At 41.2% G+C, this 22880-nt stretch overlaps 2 protein-coding genes across 2 annotated transcripts in view; one reads left to right on the plus strand and one right to left on the minus strand.

Annotated features, from left to right (window-relative positions):
• Positions 1-707: 707 nt before the first annotated feature.
• Positions 708-1724, minus strand: LOC117146400. Its single transcript, XM_033312583.1, has 3 exons — positions 1423-1724; positions 1174-1347; positions 708-1033 (listed from the first exon to the last, which is right to left on the minus strand). Exons 1-3 carry the CDS (start codon positions 1633-1635, stop codon positions 788-790), a joined length of 633 nt encoding a protein of 210 aa, XP_033168474.1. The 5' UTR covers positions 1636-1724; the 3' UTR covers positions 708-787.
• Positions 1725-2763: 1039 nt separating this feature from the next.
• Positions 2764-22880, plus strand: part of LOC117148147 (potassium voltage-gated channel protein eag) — a 53002-nt gene continuing 32885 nt past the window's right edge. Inside the window, exons 1-2 of the mRNA XM_033315378.1 lie at positions 2764-2863; positions 17623-18273. Of these exons, the coding sequence (XP_033171269.1) occupies positions 18195-18273 (79 nt within the window). The 5' untranslated portion in view covers positions 2764-2863; positions 17623-18194. The remainder of the gene's footprint in view (positions 2864-17622; positions 18274-22880) is intronic.

Consider the following 22880-nt stretch of genomic DNA (forward strand, 5'->3'; position numbering starts at 1 on the left):
CTGTCGTGCTCAGTGTTCGCTGGGGAACTGCCACCAACTTGATGCTCTCCCCAAAAAATGGTGGGTGCCGGAGGAGGGTGGAGGTGGCGGGTCTGTCCCATAGTGGCTGCCTTTGCAAAGCACTCTCTTTATAAGAGAGGAAGATGGTGAGCGAACGCTGCTTGCGGGGGTGGTTCTAGGCATCAGTAATGGTTTTTTAGCCTTTATTTTAGAAATTATATATTTTTTTATTTTAGTTTGTAGTACCTACAAACCAATACCGACCTAAATATAATACTCTTGCAGAGCATATTATTCCATTCCTCAATTTTTATATCAAATATTATATTATATTATATTATATTATATTATATTATATTATTATATTTATTACATTTTGTCATATTTTATGAATATTTAAATCATTTTAAGTATCAATATTAAATCATTACATATTATTAAATAGGATTTTTAACCTCAAGAAGAAGCCATTTGAGTATGCTTTTATTCCCAATTTCAAATAGATTTATTTATTAAGTCCCTCTAAGCCTAAGTAGGTTGTTCCTTAGGATAAAGTGTGATCCATAAAGCTTAAAAACAAAAGCTTTATTACAATTGAAGCGTTAAGAACAATGTAAATTAGCCTTGTTGTTGCACATGTGCGCTACCTGTTGGTCAATTGCCAGTACTCGGCACGACATCCAGATGGCGCTTTTTTTGTTTAATAATTATTTTTTTATTAAATTTAGCTAATATGCGAAAAATACAGTATGACGTAAAATTTAAAAATTTCACTTATTTTCACAATTTAAGGTGAAAATTTTTCCTTTATCCACCACACAACATCCTGATAACCGTAAAATTCGATCAGTTGCTTGAGAGTTGCCCGCACCGAAAGGATACAGTAAAAGTTGATAGACGAGATCAAAATCTTGAACAAGAAGCTGTCGTCTGTAGTCATGTTCACTAAGGCATCTATCACCACCAATAACATATCGATAGATGTAGTGATGGCATAAATCGTTAACCAAGGAGCAATGTAATTCGGCTTAAGCTGGATTCAAATAATGTTTACAATATTTTAATAGAATTCAAAGAAATAAACATATTTTTGTTCAATTAGTGTACGAATAAACGAGTTTTTGAATAGATATCGTTTTATGTACATATATTATTAATATTTTTAGTACTCACAGTTGCCAAGGCGTATAGCAGTAATGTCCACGCCGTTAACATTAAAATGCTTCCGATGATACGAAAGCGGCGCAATTGCTTGTCTTTGAAATTCTTTACCATCCGTAGCCGATTCGTCTTCTTCGGATGCGGCTTCTTGAGGAAAATGCTTATGAATTCTAGACAATTGTGAGCCTGTTTTGAGGTAGGTGTAATAAATTCTACATTTTTTGCCTCAACTAAAATATAAAGCAATTTGCATTTACGCACCGATCCAACGAAACTAAGGGCTAGAGCATAGTAGTACATAAGGGGGAACATCTTCTCGGAGAACCAAAACAAAGTGCCTGCTCTCTCATTGATCGCATCGAAATTAGGCGGGAACTTCCAGATGGAGTATGTTCTGCAGGTGGGTAAGGGTATTTGCATGTGCACGTGCACAAAGTAGCACAGAACATCAGAGAGACACATTTCGGTATACATGGCGAACTGGGCTAAAGATTGTATAAATAAATTTTGAATTTTTATTTAAAAAATGAGTACAAAACTATTGACTGACTGTAAGGTAACGAAAAAAATATGGAAAAGATTAGGGCATTAAATCGTGGCCAACTGCTCTCTCTGACGAATGGATTATTTTTTGATAAGGCAAATATGTGTCAAATTTTTGAGTCCCTGATATCAGCGGGATTGGTAGCAGTAATTATCCTTCCTTTGCGACAATTTATAGCCATGTTATGATTAAAACTCTCCTAAGCAACTATTTTTTGCATCATTTCTTCTCCGTACTTTTAGAATAAAATAGTCAGTGGATTTTAAAATCGATAGGCAACGTACCTCTTTGCCATTTAACCGTTTTTGCCATAAGTGCTGATATATCGATACTAACGTGAGTACGTGAGTAGCGCCACCTAGCGAGTGTGTAGAACGCTGCACGCAATCGATGAATATCAATATGAAAGTAACGGTACAATCGGCGGCGACATCGATGTTTTCCCAGCTCTAGCAGCGCGCAACTCACTCGTAGTCGACTTTTAGGTGCGTAGTCGCGGAAAACTATGAAGACGCAACTCTCGCGTCGAGCGGTCCTCAGAATCCGGGATTCGTCCTCCAGTTCGAAAATCCAGCGAATAAATCCAGCATTTTGTGTGCGCCAATCGAATACGATTTTTTTTTTATTTTTTTTTCGCCTGGCATATTTTGTAAATTACAACAGTGTAATCGGTGGGAGGGGGTGGCGGTGTCGCGAGAGGGGATTTATGGGAGGGGGAAGTGGGGGCGCCGCGCACGTGTCGACGTCGCAGTCGGCGTCGCAGTCGGCAATTGTTGCACGCTGCTGCTCCTACGCGTTTCTTGTTTCATGTTCTTTCTTGTTTGTTGTGTGCTTCTTCGTGTCCCGCTAATTGTTGTTTCTTCTTCTTGTCCTCCTCCTCCACTTCCACCTCCACCACCACCTTCACCATCGCCGCTCAACTGCAGTGCAAAGTGAAATGCGAAGAACGCGTTGCAGAATAATCACATCGCAAATACGACGAAGGCAGGAAAAATTGAAAAGAATTGAAGAATCCAGCGAAAACCAGTGAAGAATCGGAATTAAAGAAAGTATCGGAATCAGCGGAATAACACTAAAAATAAACATACTTATATATACTTAACCACCATTTAAAAGCAATCAAAAAGCAACCAAACAAACAACAAAAAGCAACAAAAGGTAATCACAAAAAGCTAGGACGAAATATTGTGTAATAAACTTGAATTTCTTTTACTCGCGGCAAAGAAATAGGGGAAAAAAATAAAGAGAAATAATATATAGAAAGAGAGCTAGCGAAAGGGGAAGAGTGAGCGAGAAGGCGGCATAAACACACTTCTAATTGTAATTGTTGTCTACTGTCGTTCTGCCGGCGTCGCTGTCGGCGCTAAAACTTTTTCCTGGCGGCGCAAAAGAGACAGCGCGAACGGCGAAGTTTTGCCCGAAAGAAAATGTAAGGCAAAGCAAAGAAAATTGAAATGAGCAGGGAGCCAGGAGTCGGGAGTAGTGGAAAAATGGAACATAATAAGTTAAATTTGCGTGCTCTTGGTTTTCCGTCGATTCATGCTTCGCTTTTTCTTTATTTATTTATTCAGTTTTGCGCTAGTTCCTTATTGTTTTCTTAATTTCTTGATGTTTTTCCTGCTATATTTATACCCCCCATTTAATGTGTGTCAGCCAACAAAAAATGAAACGCGCAATTATGTCAGCAACCAAATAAAGCGAAAAAAGTCTTAGCAACTACTTCAATTGCTTGTTTTTCAAGTGCAACCAACACACAAGCACACACACACACACAACGCACTTTGCGGTTGCATAAGTGTCAAACGAAACACACGCTTACAGTTTGACAATTATTGCGCTTAGAAGTTCAAAATACATGAAAATACGTTTATTTTTGTGGGAAAATGAAGTCTATATTATTTAATCAGCGCACTAATGCCCATGTGGCAACTTAATCTAGCTGCAGTGAGAAAAGAAAAAAGGTCCTTGAGCAGAACACCAAATAAGTGTGCTATAAATATTTGAAGGACTATTTGTATTGTTTGGATAAACAAATTAAGTTATTATTTCCGGTGCTTGCTGAGCGAAAGGGTATATTCGATTCGTATATGTTTTAGTGACAAAAGTTTCAATGTACAGGTGGAAAAGAGTGCAAATGTGGGTGGCCTGCGTTAGTTGACATCCGCACAAGATTGATATTGATGCCCTTTACACCCACACAGGCGCACCATTACCAAACGCTCCCAAACGCACACACACACACACACACATACTCTCACAAACACACACGTACTGTGAGTCACAGCAACAGGAAACGGGTAAAACTACTTAAATATTTAAAGCATTTGATGCCGAAAGGAGAGGGGCGATAAACAGAGCGAGACGGAGAGGGGGAAATTGAATGGGTCGGCCCACTTTTTGCGCCTGGAAGTATGCAAACAATGCCAAATGGCACCAGCACAGAAATGCCGAGTAAATCTTGAGAGCAAGTTTTCCGCCCGCCGAAGAAAACGCGAAAAACCCACAGCTAGGAGAAAATAAAATAAGGAAACCGAAAAGAACAACCAAATTCACGAGAAGAGCCCAACAATTTTGTCACGCATGTGTGGCTTCAAGTGTGTGTGTGTGTGTGAGCCTAAGTGTGTTTGTGTGTGTGGGCCAAATGAAAAGAGCCAAAACATTAAAAATGTACCAGCAACCACAACAACACAAATGACAAAAATAACAAGAATAACGGGAATAGCACAGGAAAAGTCCAAGCTGACGGGCGCCGCAATTTGCTGTCAACATAAAATAAATAAAATAAAAAGAACAAGAAGCAATACCCACACACACACACACAGACATGGCCAGTGTATATGTGTATATATATTGTTGATATATCTTTTGTACACTTTTGGCAGTTGACTTTTAGCGCCGACTGTTCCCATTCGCATTTTCACGTTCCCACTTTGCAATTTTCAATTTTACTTTGCGCATATTTAATAGCACAAATCGTAAATTAGATTCGTCACACACATAGTCCTATCTGTGCACTGAACGAAAAATATGCAGCTTTTAACAGAAAAAGAAATATACATATATTTTAAACGGTTTATTTTGCATACTCATTATGATCAATATTCAATTGGGCTAAACCTACATACAGTTTGCATACAATTAAGTTAGATATCGAAATTGTCTAGGAACTCCCATTTCTATCAGTGTATTTTCTCTGGCTCCTCTTTTATTACCCAAAGTTAATGAAGTGTAAGTGTTGGGAAAGGGTAAGGCGCTAGGAATATCCTGCCTAATCAATCAAGCGGCACCAATAAGCCTTTAAACAGATTTGCAAATTTCAAGCATTACGTACTGTGCGAGCATTTGAAAGGTTTGCTAACGGATTTCCATAGAATATGTTAAATGTCTAACTGCCACCCGTCGCTTTTTATTTTTTATTTTTTATTCTCCCCCTGACCCTCCGCAAGTGTTTAATGTTTGACATCCGCTGGCATCCGTGTTGCCTTGCCGTCGCTTCCGTTTCCGGATGGTGCTGCACTTCCCCTGCGCAACCTGGCCCCTCTACTCTTCTCATAACTGCATTATCGCTTATCAACACTGAGCGGAAATACGGTCATTCATAAATGATTTGCCGTTTCTTTTGGCTCATTTATTTTTCGAAGCAAATCATATTTCACCAATTACATCTATTCCAAATGCTTGTGTATACTTTTATATATTATTTATGTTTTCTATTGGACAGTGTTTTATAAGGTCTTTAGGAAAGAAATGTATATAAAGTTAAGCCTCATGACTTAATATTTATCCAGGAGCCTCGTGGCAGGTCCCGCCGTATTTTTCTACTGAGGTTTCTTTGTGCAGGCAGTGCGGCACTTATCGCTTATATGTACAGTGAAGCCAGACCAGTTGGACCACCTGCTGACTTCCTGTCAGATTGTCAGATTGTCAGACTGTTTGGCTTGGCTTTTGGCTGCGGCTTCTTTGCTGGCAGCTGCTCGCAGGACTACTCGGAGGACTCGGAAAACTCGCTCCCCGCGTCCTTGTCCTCGTTGACCTTGTGCCCGAGATCTGGCTGTCGTATCAAAACAAGTTTATTAACATTCCACTGGCTATCAAAGCGGTGCTGTGCCACGCACCCACAGCCCCACCCTGCCAAGGCAGTTGGCAGGTGCCCAGGGTTGGGGGCTTTGGGAGGATAGACAATTACATATGTAAAATGTGGCCACAGTTTGGCAGTCATTGGGGCAAATGGGCACGCCGTCCTGTCGCCATAAAATTGGAACAGAAATCCGTGCCGTAGCTTCCAAGTAAAAACAGAGCATGAAGATGGCAAATGCGAAGTATTTTTGTTCTTTTTGAAAAGATAAAAGTATAGTGTTTAATGTTTATTATTTAAAAAAACAATGTTTCTTCAAAACATAAAATCACATTGATAGCTGACCAATTTCTACGTAGTATGAACAAAAAACGTATGATTACGTATCCAAAGGTTAATGCAATAGTAAATGTACTCCAAGCAATCCCACCATTTTTCACAGTACACCTGCTCTGAGTGCATTTTGCGACCTTTTAGGGAGTACATTTGGACTATTTGATATATATTTTTGAGGTAGTACAAGGGTCCTAGCTGAATTCAAATCCAAGGAAGCTGGAAGAGGCCAAAGCACGTGCGCAATATGTAAATTTATTTATTTCTCTGTTGTAGCTCCTCTTTTATTTTTGCCATTTCTGCTGTATTTCCCCAGTTTTTGGCTTTTTGGTTTCTGCTCTTCTTGGCCCTTGGCTTGATGTTGTTTTTATGTTAATGTGCCCGGCCGAATGTGAGTGTGTGTGAGTGTGGGTTAGTCCCTAAGCTGTTGGTTTTTCTTTATGTGTGTGTGAGTGTGTGTGTGTGGTTGTGTCCCGTCCCGCTCCTTCAAGATCTTCCCTCTCATGTGCTTGCTCATTGCTTTTAATAGCCAACAACACGCCATGCATTAATTTATGAATTCCGTGTTGTTCTGGGCGGCCGAACTGGCAGTGGTGGGCGTGGCCATTCCGCCCACCCGGAAAGCTTTTATCCGGAGAGCCAACAAGCCGCAGAAATAATTAAAAAGAAAATAAAGGCAGCTTGCAAAAAGAGACAAAGACGCATGCCGATTCCTTGCTTCAGAAGATTAAATAAATTATTGCGTGCAGTTGCCACTCATTTACCGATTTCTACTCATGATAAAGACTATTCCAGTTTAAATATAAGGCTTATTTAATTGAAATAATGATAGGAGTACAAGGGTCAATAAAACTTCGTAAAACGGATATCCTGTTTTGTTTGTATTGGTCACAATTGCTGCAACCTTAATATGGGTATTATATTAAGTTCAAATTACGAGAATTCAAATTAGGCTGACACTCATTTTAATATTGTTTACTTACTATTGCAATAGTGCACAAGTTCATTTAGTATTTCACTTCATTTTGTTTTTAATGTTGATACTATATGCACAAAATTCTTTAAATTGGTTGGCAAAAATGTCTGCGTACAATTTTAATTTTATGTAATTACATTTCATGATATCTGCACGCCGCAAATGTCCTATATGTATTACATTTTTAAAATGATAGCCACGCCAAACTTTTATAAATTAAATTTTTTTGGAACCAACTTGTTGTATAAACTTTATCTTTAAATGTTAACTTTACACTTAACCTTTGTGTACAAGTTTATAGTGGATATAGCTTTCTAAGTTTTATGTTTAGCAATTATTATTTTTGCGGCAGCCACTGTGTAACAGTTTTGAATGACTCTACTGGCTGTTTGAATAGCGAAAACCGCATAACTTCATTATTCGAATGAATCGCTACAGTTGAGTAATTTCACATGCCATAAATGTTTAAAATCAGTTGCTAATGATATCCATTACGTATTTATAACAGAAGTGTACACTATTTGTTTACGGGAGTCGAAAGTAACTGACCGGAAATGGAAAACTTTTGCAGGACAATGGCTTCTAAAGTTACGTTTAGCATTCCACTTGATTCGCTCTATGCAGTGGCTGCCAAACTGTAGACGCCAGTTTGTCGACCGCCCAAATGTCGCAGCATACTTTTCGGCGTACGCTGTTAAACCATTACAGTTATTGTCGATGTGTGTGTGTGTGTGTGTGAGTGCGGGATCCCCCGAAAAGTGTGAGAAAAGGATAACCATTTTTTTCTTGATTTTCTGCTCTTTTCCACACTGCTCTTGTTCTTTTCCCGTCTCTTTCCTTTTGTTTGCCCTGCTTTGGCCTATTGTTTGCTTATCATGTGCATGGACAAGTATGTATGTGTGTGCTCTGAGCGCTGTGTGCTTGTGTGTGTGAGCGTTTTCTTACTGTGTCAATATTTTTTGGCGTAAGCTTTGCTTTTAGCCATGACAAGTAAATATGCCATCGCAGAAGCAAAAGAAGCAGCAGCAGCAGCACAAGAAGCTGAATAAATTGGCCAGTCTCGAGTTTTTCCCAGCCTCCACCCCTCCCCCATTTCCCATTGCCCACTTTCCCAAGCGGACAACAGGAAAAAAAAAACAAGAAAAGCAGACAAAAGCCCCTGGCCTGAAGTTCTCAAGTTGTTGTTGTTTTGTTGTTGTTAGTGTTAGTGTTGCTTTGGTTGCGCGTGGCGCAATCGAAAAAGTTTTTATGACACAATTTCCCTTTGTTGCCGTTTGCCTTTCGCCTCTCGTCTTGGCACACTTTCGATTTTCGATTTTGCCATCGGAAAAAAAGGGAAGCAGCGGGAAAGCGACAACTGAGTCATTTCTGGTACACCGGAAAAGAAGAGGGGTCAAAAATGGAATGGGAAGATTTTTTGTTAAAGATTTATCTACCGTATATAAATACAGGATATATATATATTATTTAATATAATATTGATTAATTCATATATAATTCTGAAAACGAACCGAAAAAAGGAAGTAAATGGTATACCATAAGTTTGGCAAAGTGCATTGCAAAATCTGTAAAAAAAACCCAAGACTCTCAAACAATTTAACTTTCAGTGTAAGGTGGCAGCACGAAGAAGTTACTTCGGCAACTTCAAAGCGGCCAAATGGAGAAAAGACGCGGACTTCGAGGTCTGGGACTGCTGCAGCTATATTTAGAATCTACAGTGGGCGTGCTAACTGGCTTATATTTGTTGGTGAGCAGGGGGAGGGTGCATTGGGACCGAAGGATTGCTTACGGAGCAATTGGCACAAGGATACCCATTTGCCACTCCCCCATGCGAAAAAGCCAATGCGAAGCGAAGTTGCATGCAAGAAAAGCCATGCAAAGCGGGCCAAAAATTATGTGTTGCATACTTACGTGCGCCGCACTGACCTTGCGTGCGGCGGAAAAGTGGAGGAGGGCCGAAAAGTGCAAGAAAAAAGGGTGGTGTGGGGTCGAAAAGGGGAGGTGGGGGAATCCAAGGAGGAGGCAACAAAAAAAGGAGGCAACGACTTGGCCAGGTGCAACACTATCTTTAACTGTGTCTATCGGTGGCTTTTATTGCACTGCTCGTTTCAGGCACCAAAGTCTAATTGGATAGGGAGACAGAGACAAAGAAATGGCGAAAGAGATAGCTGCAGCGTGGGGAAACGAGATGGGGAGATGGCCAGCGAGCGAGACGGAGCAAGGAGACCCACAGCTTTAGCCTAGGCCAAATTAATCGATAAAAAGATCAAATTGAATTTGCCACTGAGAGAAAAAAAAGCGAAGAGGGATAGAAAAAAAACGAGATGGAAGAATGGCGGGTGGGAAGGGAGAATGGAAGAAAGGAAGTGTGGCAAGAAGAGGGAAATGGGGCCCAAAGGCAGCCAAGTGAGCCGTGAGCTAAGGCCAAAAGCTGATAAGCCGCCGCAACAATAAAATCAAATCACATCTGGCCCGCGCCACGTTAACGGGCTAAAACGGTCAGCAATCGGTTAACGGGTAAACGGGTAACGGGTAGAGGGTATCGGTTTTTGGGCTCGCAACTTAATCTGCAAAAAGGGCAAGCTTAACCGGACTAAGCTGATTTAATCGTTTAAATTATATATGCTCTCATAAGCAATTTAAGGAAATGTTGCAACTTAAACGAATTTCGAAGCAAATAAATTTAAAAGCGAACTTAAGAAACGTTTAAAGTCCTACAAAAATTAAAATGTAAATAAATATAAATGCTTCTGTGTGAATCTTAAAATACACAACACAATACATAAAAGGACTCTTAGCTTTCAGTTGGTAGAGCGTGAAGAAAAACTCCACCTGCCGCATCCACTTCATTTGTTTAATGAATACTCATCTCCATTTATTTTTCATATGCCAAAATGCTTTTGTTCCCGGCGCCGCCTAATTAACTACATAATATGAATAAAAATGACTCACTCAGAGGAGCGAAGACAAATAGGACGCATTATTCGTGGCATCCGAGGCATTAGTCGGGGATAATGTTCTTCGAGTTCCTGGTAGTTGGGGGATGTGTTCGGATTCCAAGGAATCCGATGCAGTCGAATTTTGGCGGATTTGCCCAATGCAATCTCCTTCAGTTGAAATATATATCTTGGGAATGGGAATGGGTATCCCAAAATAGACTTTCTTTTTCGTTTTTTTTTCCTTTTTTTTTGTTGGCTTGGGTTAATGAAATGGCTGCCCTACTTTGCCAGCCCGGCCAAGGCGGCCCAACTTGGCACGCAAAAGTCAGGCCCAGTTTCAGTTCTACATGGCAAAAAATATGGCTCCCCTCTCCGATTTTGTTACATAATATTTTCAAAAATAAGTCAGACTGTCTATCATTATATAAACGCAACGAATTTTTGTCCAAATCGTTTCTTGAGTATTTGAAAGAGGATTTTTAGCTTATTTCTTAATTTGTATGTTTAAACACTATAAAAGGTTTAGGAATCCCCAAAATAATGAAAATATATATTAATTCTTAGTTGGTTTCTGGATCCATCAAATTTGTAAGACATCTAAGGGATCTGTTTTTCCCCGTGCAGTTTCAGTCGTAGGCGCAGTTTCAGTTAGCAGTTTCAGTCAGTGGAGGCCCGAAGCAACTTGGACTGACGACTTGGCAAAATCAAGGTTAAGTATATGTATTTATGCGCATAGCCAAGTAGCACTGACTTGTGCACATACACATACACATACGTACATCCCATGGAGCGGGAAAACAAAGGACGAGGCATTCGAGGGGCTTGGACTGCGACAGGAAATGTCAATCAATTAGCCCGGCCTTAGGCGCCAAATGCGTCGGCGGTTGGCCCTTTTGGGATCGAGGAACTGGAATCGGGCTATCCCTTTGTGGGTATGGTCCTCCATTTCAGTCCCTTCCTTGGGTCTTTGACCATAGCTGATTGCACCTGACTTCTTGGAACTTGTGGCCTTTTTTTTGTTTTTTTGCGGTAGCCAAAAGGACTCGGACTGACATTCCAGCTAAACTGTTTGACTTTAATTTATTGGGCTGACTTCTGATTGCTGGGCTTGATTTACCTTCTGCAGTCACTCTTTACTGCGTTACTAATTGTATGCTATAACTATTTATAGCTTAAATTGCATTTTATATAGGTTGCAAGGAGATTGACAGCTCAATTACCTGAGGCTTTAGCTTTTGATTAAAATCAAATCATTCCTATGCACTTTGTTTCAAAATTATGTTTAAGTTTAGTTTAACAATTGATCGTTTGACAGTTAATCATTTTAAATTCATAATAGCAGCCATGCCCTTCAATTTTAAGCGCACTTCACAAAAGCTTAACATAATTTGTCATATGAAACACTTTATCTTTGGCTTAATTTCGTCAGCTGTTTTAATTAAATGTGTTAATAATTTATTTGATAAGCTGTAATTAGGTTAAAGATTAGTTTTCGTTATGCAATGAACGTAAATTTCCTGTATGTGGAATAAAATTGATTTTTCGTTGAATTTCCAGCAGAAGTTTAGTTGCGAGATGCAATCAATGTTCTACGTTAAATATTTATTTTATTTACAAAAAAATATTCGTAGTGAATGTTGTGCTAGTGTCGTTTAAAATTATTTATATAGTAAAAATACAATACCCGGTCATTTTACCCATTTATGAACCTAAAGTTCAAGTTATTCCCCAATAGAAAGAATAGAAATCTCTTGAAAGGCAGCATGATGATAGGCAATAATTTATTTGCTGGAATGGCGATCCTATGTAAATATTACTTTTAGACCCCATATCACTAGATATTTGAGATACAAACAGTGCCATAACTCACAGATACATTTGACCAACCGTTCATTTTCATTTGCCAACTCACATTCAATCGAATCCAAGTAGCCTTTCTTATTCGGAATGGAGGAGGTCCATTGTCCTGCTGCCATCGCATCCTTGGTCTGTTCTACGTCTGCCATTTTTTGTCTGGTTGTGGGTGCTCCAACCCAACCCCCCATTCCCCTCCTCGCCGACACAGCCATGCGTTTTAGCCCCCCCCCCATTTTAGCCACCAAGTCGAGCCTATTGTCCCCATGAGCTTTGTTTTCCGTTTGCTGCTTGCCACCCACCCCCCCTTTTTTTGGGTTGGGTTTGCTTTGTTTTGGTTTCCCCTGCATTTGTGTTTGTGTAATTGTTGCAACAATTGTGCTTTCCGAATGGGATATGTACATGTAGATGTATATGCCAAAAGGGGGAGGGGCGAAACAAAACGTATTATATAGTTTGTTGGTGGGGGGAAGCGGTGGCTTCTTTTTTTTTTTTTTTGCGGGGGATAACAATGATTTGTCCACAGAGCGTAAAATTTGTTGTCAAAGCGAATATTGGAAAAATGTGAATGCCTTGGGAATGGCAATTGAAAATGGGAATGGTATTGAGTTTGGAATTGGGATTGGGAATGCACATTGCATGTGCAGATGCAGATGCACAAATGCATCTAAACGAGATGTCAGGAGCAGAACTCCCGTTCCGTTTGGCATCCATGGTGTGGAAGGTAATTAGCCAATGGCCAGGATTCCTGGATTCTGTTCGCCGAAATTCAGGTGCTCAGAAATTCTCTCTACCACTCCATTCACTCTGTGCGCTTTTGGCTTAGACGCCTGAGCCAAGTTGAACCCGAACCGAAACTGAAAGCGAATGGCAAAAAGTTTATAAATTTTTGAATAGTCCACAATGGCAAAGTATCCAAAAGGTGAGCGCCAGAACATTCGAGGGCGGGTTACACATCGCCGGAGCAGCTTCATTTTCTTGATGACACCATCTCATTAATAATGCCGGAGCTCTATTAATATTTGAAAGCCGAACGAACGCAGCACACCGGAAATTAAATCCAAATGAATGAGCCGGCGAAAGGGGCGTACTGAGGAGTATGTACATACATACATATATATATATATATCTATATGGATAGGTGTGCGACTGGGCTGAAGGGATATAAACCAGCCTGATTCGTCCTTAAAGCTCAAGTGATATGAGTACAATCATGGGAATAGGAACAACACTCACCTGACTTCTCCTATGATCGTGCTTTGGATACACGGATTTCAAAAATATCACACTTTTAAACACTTTTGAAGGCGATTTGAAAGCCAAAAGTGCTTTCTCTGGTATTTCACTTGATAAAAAAGTTCTTAAGATATATTTATTTACTTAAGATAATTTGCTTGGAGAATGATATATATTTCTTTAAAATTTTAAGCTTAACTAGTAGTTGGGTAATTGTGATCTTTTATATATCCTTTAAAAGCTTAAACGTATTTTCCTACGGCACCCCAAGCAATCCACATCCTGTGTCCCGTGATTCGCAGCCATCTTAGCTGCTCCTTATCCTTTGGCTAAGCCCCTTGACCCTCTCATGTTAATTTTTATGACGTACTTGAAGTGAGCCATAAAATGAGTGGGTGGCTCGGGGGGCATTGGGATGGTGGGACAGGACGAAGCGGAGGGACGAACTCTTAGAGCTGCAACAAATTAAAATGTATAGTCTCCTCCGCACAGCCCTCCTGATTTTCCATACTTTTCCCTTCCGCTTTTACCCCCCTCCCCCCCTTCAGCGATTTTCCAACTGCTGCTGATGCTGCGCTTTGTGGGGCAAGGTGAGCGTCATCCTGTGGCACAGTTTGTCCTGCTCCTTTCTCGTGGTCAGTCGGTTGCAGACTGGAAAAAAAAACGAAACTATCCCCCATCATCTCCCGGATTTTTTAATTTCGCCAACAAGCTCTGCATTCTAGTCAAAAACTCAATTTTCTTTTTTCCAAGTAGCCTTTGAATGCTGCTGATAAGTGGATACATATATTTTATAGACCTTAAAAAGTTAAATAATTATTTTTTAATGGATTACAGCAACAAATAATTTATTGCTATTTTCAAATTAAAAAAGATTAGAATGTTTCAAAATTAAAAGTTAGCTTTCAGATGCCGATTTCTCCCAGTGCCACAGACCACAGGGACTGCCACATATTCGTCCAAAATAGTTGTAGTTGGTCCTTGCCACATACACTAACACACACACACACGCGCGCGCACACACTGTCAGCAAAACTCCTCTCGTTTTTCATGTGTTGCAAGGTGCAAAATGTGGGATGGGGAAAATTGTGGAAAACGGTGGAAAATAGGGGCCATGGCATGTGGCAAGTGTGTCAGCAGCGAAGGCAGAGGCGGTTGGAGATGGGGGGCGGCAGCGTCATATTAAGGGGCGTGGCGACATTCCATTTATTATAAATAGGCGAGTGCTGAGAGAGGCTTGACTTTCCGTTCCGATTCTGCCTCCTTTTTGGCTTGTGACGTCAGCGGGCAATGTGCGATTGGTCCTCAAATTGACAGCAGCCAGTACAGTGCGTTTCACGAGTGTTGGTCTGTCGTGGATCAGTCAATTGTGCTGTAAATAGGATTGATTAGATGGCTTTCTATGATGCACCTCAACGTTTTCACTCATGTGGCAATATTTTGAATGTTTAAAGTAGAAACTTAGTAGAATTATATTATAACTCCATGATAAATTTCATTGCTTAAAAACTTTAATGTTTTCTCTGTTAATTACTACTATTCTATACTGTCAATACGACTTTAAAGCTTTATATTAAGCTCGTTTAAAGGCATAATTATGTTTAACCGCCCGGAAGTTGCCACTTTATGTGAGGGTCATTATTGATTGCCGTAGGACTTGCATTATTGTCTATTCTCTGGTGCATTATAACACGAGCATCATTCTCGCCGGTTCATTAGCTCTCCGGAAAGGAGATGCCTTAACTCTGGATCAGCTATGAATTTGCGTCCATTATCCCTGTGGCAAACATGGAGCAGCCAGTTGCAGTTAATTATATGCATTAAAGGAACTGAGCAGAGAGGCAGCAGCGAGACAGGATGAGCCAGCCAATGAAGGGTGAACAAAGTGAGGCGGTCGGGAGGACATTGTTGGCAAAGTTTATGCTAGTCAGCCAGTCACTACATCACCATCTCCGCAGCTCCTCATCCGCTGACGCTGACCCTCCTCCGGGTTTCACTCCAACTGGGCCACTGGGCCAGCTCCTCCTGCTCCTCCTGCTCCTTGCCTGCTCCTGGGCCACGCATTAAAGCCAGAAAATTCATAAATGCCTGAGAGCGCTACTCGCTTACACTGAAGTGCTCCTTCCTCCTTCCTTTCGCCCTCTAATAAGCACTTACGGCACCAGCAACATTGGCAACATCCATAGTCCATGCTCCACTAACAGCACCAACAACAACAAGGATCTGGAGAGCATGACAAAGAAGCTGTCGTTGGCGTTGCTTGAATTTTAATGAAATTAAAGATTACTGAGCTCAGCCAGAAGCCCTGCAGGAACAAAAACAGGAACAAAACAGCTTAGTAGCAGCACAGGGGCGTAGTGTGAAAAGGGGGCATTTGTTGAGTCACTGAAATACGAATTCAAAGTCTATTTCCACTGTGCAACTGTTGCTAACTTTTGGGGCACAAGACAAGATTGAATATGAAATGCTTTTCGGATGAGAAACCCCGTAATAATTGCATTCTTGATTTTGGTTAGAATCATTTTGGGCAGTTTAGAGGTAATTTCCAAAAAGGAACTACAGTTAATTGCAAAAGGTTTATTATTGCTGAAGGATTTTTTTGGTGTTTTTAAGTGCTTTCTTTTACGACGCTGCACAACACTTGTTGATATTAATTTCAAAAAATTAAAGTTAAAATGATAGTTTTATTTTTCAATTTGTTTGGCTGTACTTAAAGCATATGACATCCTTTCATTTGCAACAGCTTCAGCTTAATTCCTTTTCAGAATTTTCCCGCCACAAGGATTCACTTGAACTGCTTCCTTCCCTTAAGTCTAGCTCCCAGTCAAGCAGCATATTCCGCCCACTCTGGAGTATATTTAACCTTTAAATGCAAACATCTTGTTGCAATGCCTGGTCTAATGATTACATCCTTGCGTTGCGACTACTTCTGTCTTGGCTTCGCCTGATTCCAGCTATTCATAATCCTCATGTTTCAGTTGCTGCCGTCGTACTCGTACGAACGCCCCACGTCCTGGCTGCCAATTTAACCCGGCTCGACTCAATCCGATCCTAATGAGTCTGTTCCTGGGCTTCACAACTGCCAGGACCTTCAGGAAAGGACCTACCTGCGCAGAACCTGCAACTGCTCGGTGAACTTCCTGCAGTTTGTAATTAGTGCGTGTTGGACAAGTGAATCAACTTTGTTCGGCTGTCTTCTTTAATTAGTCAATTTGCCGCTGCACTTTCGGCATATTCCTTGCGATTTTATTGCTACCTTATTTCGCCTGGCCCAGATAATTGGCTAATCGAGTTGCGTAATTGACGCACAAGACAGCCAATTGATGGCAGGTTGACTGCTCATTAGGGTGTATCATACTTAATGCGGATTTCGGCACAAATCGGTCTAACTTCGGCACAAAAGAGTTATGTGAGAGTTATGCCACTTATCGGGGAACACAGAAGTGGCATGGCCATTGTATGTTGTATGTTTGTTTGTATAGAAATGAGATAAGCAGGCGAGAGTATAGAATTTGTGGGAAACAATGCATAGATTACGCATACGCCCGGTTGTCCGCTCGAATATCGTAATTAATTGTGAAACTTGTGCAAAATTTGCACATCTTCTGCCCAAGTGCGCAATCAATGCAATTGAATGTTACGCACGTTGCGTATGCTTAATGTAACCAAATTTAAATTGCATAAACTGCATTATTAATGCGTCTTGACAGCAAAACTGAATGTGAAAAGGCCTTGAATCGCATTGTTCAATTTAAACAATTTTACTAAAACGCCTTTCGTGCAACAATTAATTTCAGGAATTAAGTGCTGTCATTAATTTGTCATCGAACAAATTTTTGGGCCTAATTTCCAAAGCAAATAAATTCAAATTTGCTAAAAACCTATAATCTTTTTTTGTGTCGCTAATAATTGGGTCTTAACGCTATCTGCACCGTTTTGATTGGCTTTCAATTAGTTAAAATACTGCGAATTAATTTGTGGTTCGATTTATGCAATTTCCTGATAAATAAATTGAATTGATTTTGCCACTTTCTCAGTTTCGGATTGCAATGTCAAAGAGCTGGGGGGATTAAATGCGTTTAGACTCACTCAAATTTCAATGTTATTTGGCTTAAATCGTCCGTACACCTGTATACGTTTTGTCTATTTTATTCTATATTTATTTTTATTGGCCAATCGTTATCAATAAAATACAAGTTATGTGTAATTTGAATGGTAGCCAGATTTTCTCTTTCCTGAATAAAGTTCTCATATTCAAGGAACTTGGCTTCTGATTTAATGTGCAGAATATAGATATTTTTATAGTATTAAATAAATAAATAAAAAAAGAAAGCTGCAGCTTAATATTGAACACGAAAACAATTGAAATCAATGTCTTCTTTTATCTGCAAACTTGTACATATCTCTTGTAGATTATTCCCTTCTATGTTTAAATTAAACTAAATCTTAAATTAAAAACAAACATGTATCTAAACGTATTTCTTCTTCTTTCTATTCCCCACAGTGCCATATGCAACCGATAAGACTGTGTGAATGGTCAAGTGGTCATCAGCATTGAAGCGATTCTCTCTCCCCGCATGTGTGTGAGTGACTGAGTGCGTGAGTGTGTATGTGTGAGTGGGAGAAGAAGAGCGAGTGAGCGAGCGAGAGAGAGAGAGGGTGAAAGAGAGTGAGACAGCATCAGAATGACGGACGCCCGGGGAAGCGAATTCCCCGCTGCGGAATTCAAATGAGCCAGATCCAAAGCCACGCAAGATCGGTTCTGGACGCACATCGACTTGTATTGATCTCCATCTGAGAATATCCTTCGAAATCAGGAACCAGGAGGAGCCACCTCCGCCGGCCATCTATCCATCAGCTGACAACTGTCAGCCGTCAGCACCTGTCAGTTGTCAGTGCAACGCAGCGTCCAGTGCAGGAGGCCAGCTGTCAGCGGAAGTGAAAGGGAAAGGCAAAGGAGAAACTGGGGAGCGGAAGGACACCGGGGCCAGCAAAACGGAACAGCAGGAGCAGCTGGAGCAGGAGCAGGAGCAGGCGAGGATTGGGCAGCGCGACGCGTAGCGTGTAGGCGGCAAAATGCCTGGCGGACGACGTGGACTGGTTGCGCCGCAGAACACATTCCTCGAGAACATCATCCGGCGCTCCAACTCGCAGCGTGAGTACTCCAAACATTTGCAACTTGAAATGGGGAAGATATAGTATATTCTTAAGGCATTAAGTAACAGCTCTATACATAGTTAAGTATTTCCTTTGAGCATTTAATAGCCAGCTATAATCCAGCAATGATCCATATGTTTACTGAAACTGCATCTGCAATCAAGATATTTCAACCTGCATTCGACAGGGCCTTCGAGAGAAATTGCCACACATCGTGGCATCGATGCATACTCGATTCTCCCCTGTTGCAATTGGCATTTAACGCATGCCTCACAATTATCGGTTGCCTGCGGGCAAAAGGGGAAACCTTTTCGACCTGCAAAAGTGCGAGAGTGTGAAATGAATTTTCCGTTAAGTTGTCAACGTGAACAGGATGCTTTGAGCGACTGTGTGTGTGTGTGTTTGTATGTGTGTGTGAAGAAAAAGAGAGCAAGTGAAATGAGCTATAAATAGAGCAATCGTGGTCGCACACTCGCACAACATCGAGAGCAATGGCACACACGCACGTGTGACCGAGAAATGTCCGATTCAGTGAAATTGAATTGTTTCACTGTGGCAAGTGAAAAGTGCGAGGAGAGTGGGCGAAGGTGGGTGAAAGTGGGTGAAAGTGGGCGAGAGCCGGAAGGTGCTTTGGCAATTCGAAACCGAGGCATTGAAATCCCTTTTTGGCCTGCGGTCAATGGCAACACTTTCAATTAGGGCGGGCCAATTGAGGTTTTTGGCCAAGGGCCACAGAGTATTCCAACTCCAACTTTAATCGGATTTTCGGATGTCTCAGCTGCAGTCGCTGCTGCGTGAATTGTTTCTGGTATCCGCATCAGCATCAACTTCAGCAGCACGAATCCGTAAATGGCCCTTGGCCGAACAGTTGTCACAGCAACTTGAGTTTCCATTTGTCCATTTGCCATTCTCCATTTTCCATCCCTGCAACAAAGTGGCAGCAACAACAGTCATCAACGGCAACACATGCAGCCATAAACAACATGAGATAATTAACAAAAGTCCTCCACTCCGCTCCTCTCCTCCTGTGGAGCTCATTAGGGAATGGATGCCGGCGAAACTGAAGGGTCCGAGGCGAACAGAGGACTAGTGGACCAGAGGATCGCAGGAGTGACATAAATGGACGCACAATTGATGCACTCACTCCATTGCCATATTGCCATATAACCATGTGACTGACGCACAGAGTCTGCACTTCGACTGGCAATGCAAATGACCGAAAAGTATTCCGGGCATTCGGATGCTTAATCATCGCCGGGGAGAGTCCGGAAAAATGACAGCACTGATGGCAATGGAATGAAAAGTTCGGACAAAATGGCTGGTCATTGGCAGTAATGATCGATTTTATTGGAAAAATCAAAATAGATACTGAAAATCATTAACATTCTTACATGAAGTAGGGATTTTAAATATAATACAATATATATGAAAACCCCACAACATACATACATGCCACATCGACTTTATTTTGTGAATACCTGGCAATTCTCAACTGGGCCATAAAACAGCCATATTTATCGACCCAATTAGAAGAAATAAGCTCAAATATTATTGAGGCTTCTTTCAAATTCCATTTGACGAACGGCGACGGATGCTTGCCCCATCAGCTCCGGATTCCAATCTCGATAAAGGCGCCATCAATAGATTTAGGTAGCGGCCCCACGGAGAATAGACAGTTCGCTCCACTTCGTTCGCATAGTTTTTCCATTTTCCATACACGCATTTTCCCGACCCGGCAACTGTCGAAAGCGGATTACTGCGAAGACGCAAAGCCTTTTCCAAAAGGATTTCGTTTCGTTGGCAGCCCCAAGTGTGGAGAAAAGTAAAACAGCTTTCAGGTCGCTGTAGGCAAGGATGAAAGTTCTGACCTGAAACGGACAGATACAGATGCGAATGCGAATGCAGATACAGATACGTAAACTGGAAATGCCATAAAGGCAATGTACACAGAGATCCGTAAGTGCGGCAAATGCAAATGACTTGGTGAGAAATGGGTCGCCAGGTGACGCAAATAGATTCTAATGTGATTTTCATGCCAAACACAAATAAAAAAACCAGGCACAGATTGAAGTGGCAGTCGATGGTGAAATGGGCAAAGGTACCAGAAACTGAAGTTTAAGACCGAGTAAATGCATGGCTTTACTTGAATGTCTGTCTACAACACTTGACCTTCTTTCTCGGCCCTTGACTGTGTACCAATTTAGTGAACATTAACGTGAAATTGAATGTATTGCTAAAAGCTGGGAGGTAGTTATCCTTTCTGGGAAAAAAACCTAGCTTATTTTCCGAACTAACATGTTTCTATTGCAGCTAAAGTTACAAATACAATAATTCTTTAAAAAGCATTCTGAAATTAAGCTAACAAAAATAAATGTATAATTAAGTTTTAGAAAAAAACATTCTCTAATCTGGCAAAAGCTAAAAAAATCCCTTATTCAAGTATTTCCCCCTGATATTATGTCTAAATGAAATCCATCAACACAAGTAAATGGTTTGGAAAATTTAAGTAGGATAAATGGTTTGGGCTGCTCGGGTTCCTTCCTTCCCTTTCATGGTGTTTGTTTGGGCCAGAAAAATTTTCAGCCGCGTTGGCGATAAACTGACCAAAGACACTGCCCCAAAAAGAGCAAGTGGCTTAGACAGATTTTTTAATTAGTTTACTTTATGCCTAACGCTTGCGAAAAACCCTTTTAGCGGTCTGTTCGATTTGTCCACAAGTTGCAAATAGGCAAAAATTCGTGTGTTTGTCCTTGTTTGGTAACAAACTCATTAAAATTGAACGCAAAGCCGGGCCCGCTGCACAAGGCAAAGCCAATACTCACACACACACACACAGGAAAAACCAAAATCCACAAAAATCCCGACTAGTCCGATGGCAAGCATTTTTCAGTGGTTTATCTGCGGACTGGAGGTGTGCAAAAAAAAAGATACAAACAACTTTGCCCTTGTTTTTCTTTTCCTTCTTTTTTTCCTTGTTTTTTTGCCCCTCTGTTTGCCTTTTTTGGGTTTGTCACTTTTGCGGTTTGCCTCGCACGTTTATCTCGAGTGCACATTGCTCTTCCTCCAACAACTGCCCCCCTTCCCCCGATTAGAAATGGCCTTTGGCCCCCAGGAGGTCGCAGCTCGACACTTGGCGCGGCTGTTTGATCTTCGTCAGCAAGCCAAACAGCATTAGCAACAACAACAACAACAACAGCAGTAGCAAAAAGCGCCCAAAGTGGCCAGTAGACATGAGAAGTGGGCGGTTGGCCCACTTATCCACTTCTCCACTTACTACACATACACCTCCAGAAAAAATAGATTAAATCAATGCATATAGAACTGGATTTTATGCGATTTCTTGGAAAGCATATATGTTAATTTTTTATTTAAATCAATAAATGTTAATGCCCCAAAAAGTCCTTTGTTTGTTAGAAACAAAGATTAAAGCACTATAATTAACACTATTTAACGAAGAAAACAGATATTGAGCCTTTTTTTCCTACGTGTATTCATTCTCGTGAGTGTTTTGCTGTTGACAATTGATTACGCATACGCCTCGTGGCCCGCAAAAGAAAACACGTGCCTGGCGATATCCATCACTGCCTGGCTGGTTTTCCGTTTGCCCAGGTCAAAGCTGTTGGGCCTCCCGATGGATAAATGATAACCGAATAAATGATGAATCAGCGGACTGGGGGATTGCCAGTTTGAACTGGTATTGAAGCTAATGGCACATGAATTGCTTCGATTGAATAGAAAATTCAAGTGCTTGCAACAGGATTCGAGGATTAGAGAGTGTGCGCTATACTTTTCAATTGAATGGGTTTATTTAGCTGCTAGATACTGTGCGAAAGAGATGGAAAATTGGATAAACACGTTCGCGACATGCAACAAGCCGCATTGCGAAACGCAGCCCAATCGGTGAACAATTGCAATTATGCACAATCATTGTCTGCTGTCGCTCTGTCCCTCTCTCGGGCGCCATTCGCCCCACTTGGCGCCAGTTTCCATCCTCCGATGTCAGTGTGTTTGTTTATTATTGATTTTCATTTTTCATTTCGTTTTCGTTGTTTGTTTGTTTTGCTTGGCTTTTTTTTTTGTTATTGTCGCTGGGTTCGTGTAAATTAAGGTTGTTTTTTTTTGCCGCCACGGAGGCGGTGGCAAAAAGGGGCGGTCATTACATTTATTGATTTTTTGTCCCTGGTCGGTGTCTCTCATTTGTTATCCATTTCTTTGCTTTGCTTTGCCTTCGTTTGCCTTGCTTTGCTTGCGTTTTCAGTTTGCGACACTTAAATTTTCGCGTTGTTTGTCGTTTGTTGTTGTTGTTACCACTTTCATTGCTGTTGTTGCTTTTGTTGCGTCTTTGACCCGTTTTCCTTCATTTTTGGGCGGCCGGAAATGCGCGACTGCACCCCATTGCCCAGCTTTAAAGAGCACCCCCTCCCTCCTTTTTTGACCCCTGCCACGCTACCAAGCAGAAGGTCAAAGCATGGCGAATGCCTTGCAAAAAATGTAAAAGGAAGGAAACGCTGAAGAGCTGAAAAAACCAGGCAATAGCAATAATAATCCGCACTGACCTGGCCAAAAAGGTTGATCCTGGGCCGAGGACTGTTGGCATGGACTCGG

Source organism: Drosophila mauritiana, chromosome X (genome assembly GCF_004382145.1).
Source record: "Drosophila mauritiana strain mau12 chromosome X, ASM438214v1, whole genome shotgun sequence".
Taxonomy (NCBI): domain Eukaryota; kingdom Metazoa; phylum Arthropoda; class Insecta; order Diptera; family Drosophilidae; genus Drosophila; species Drosophila mauritiana.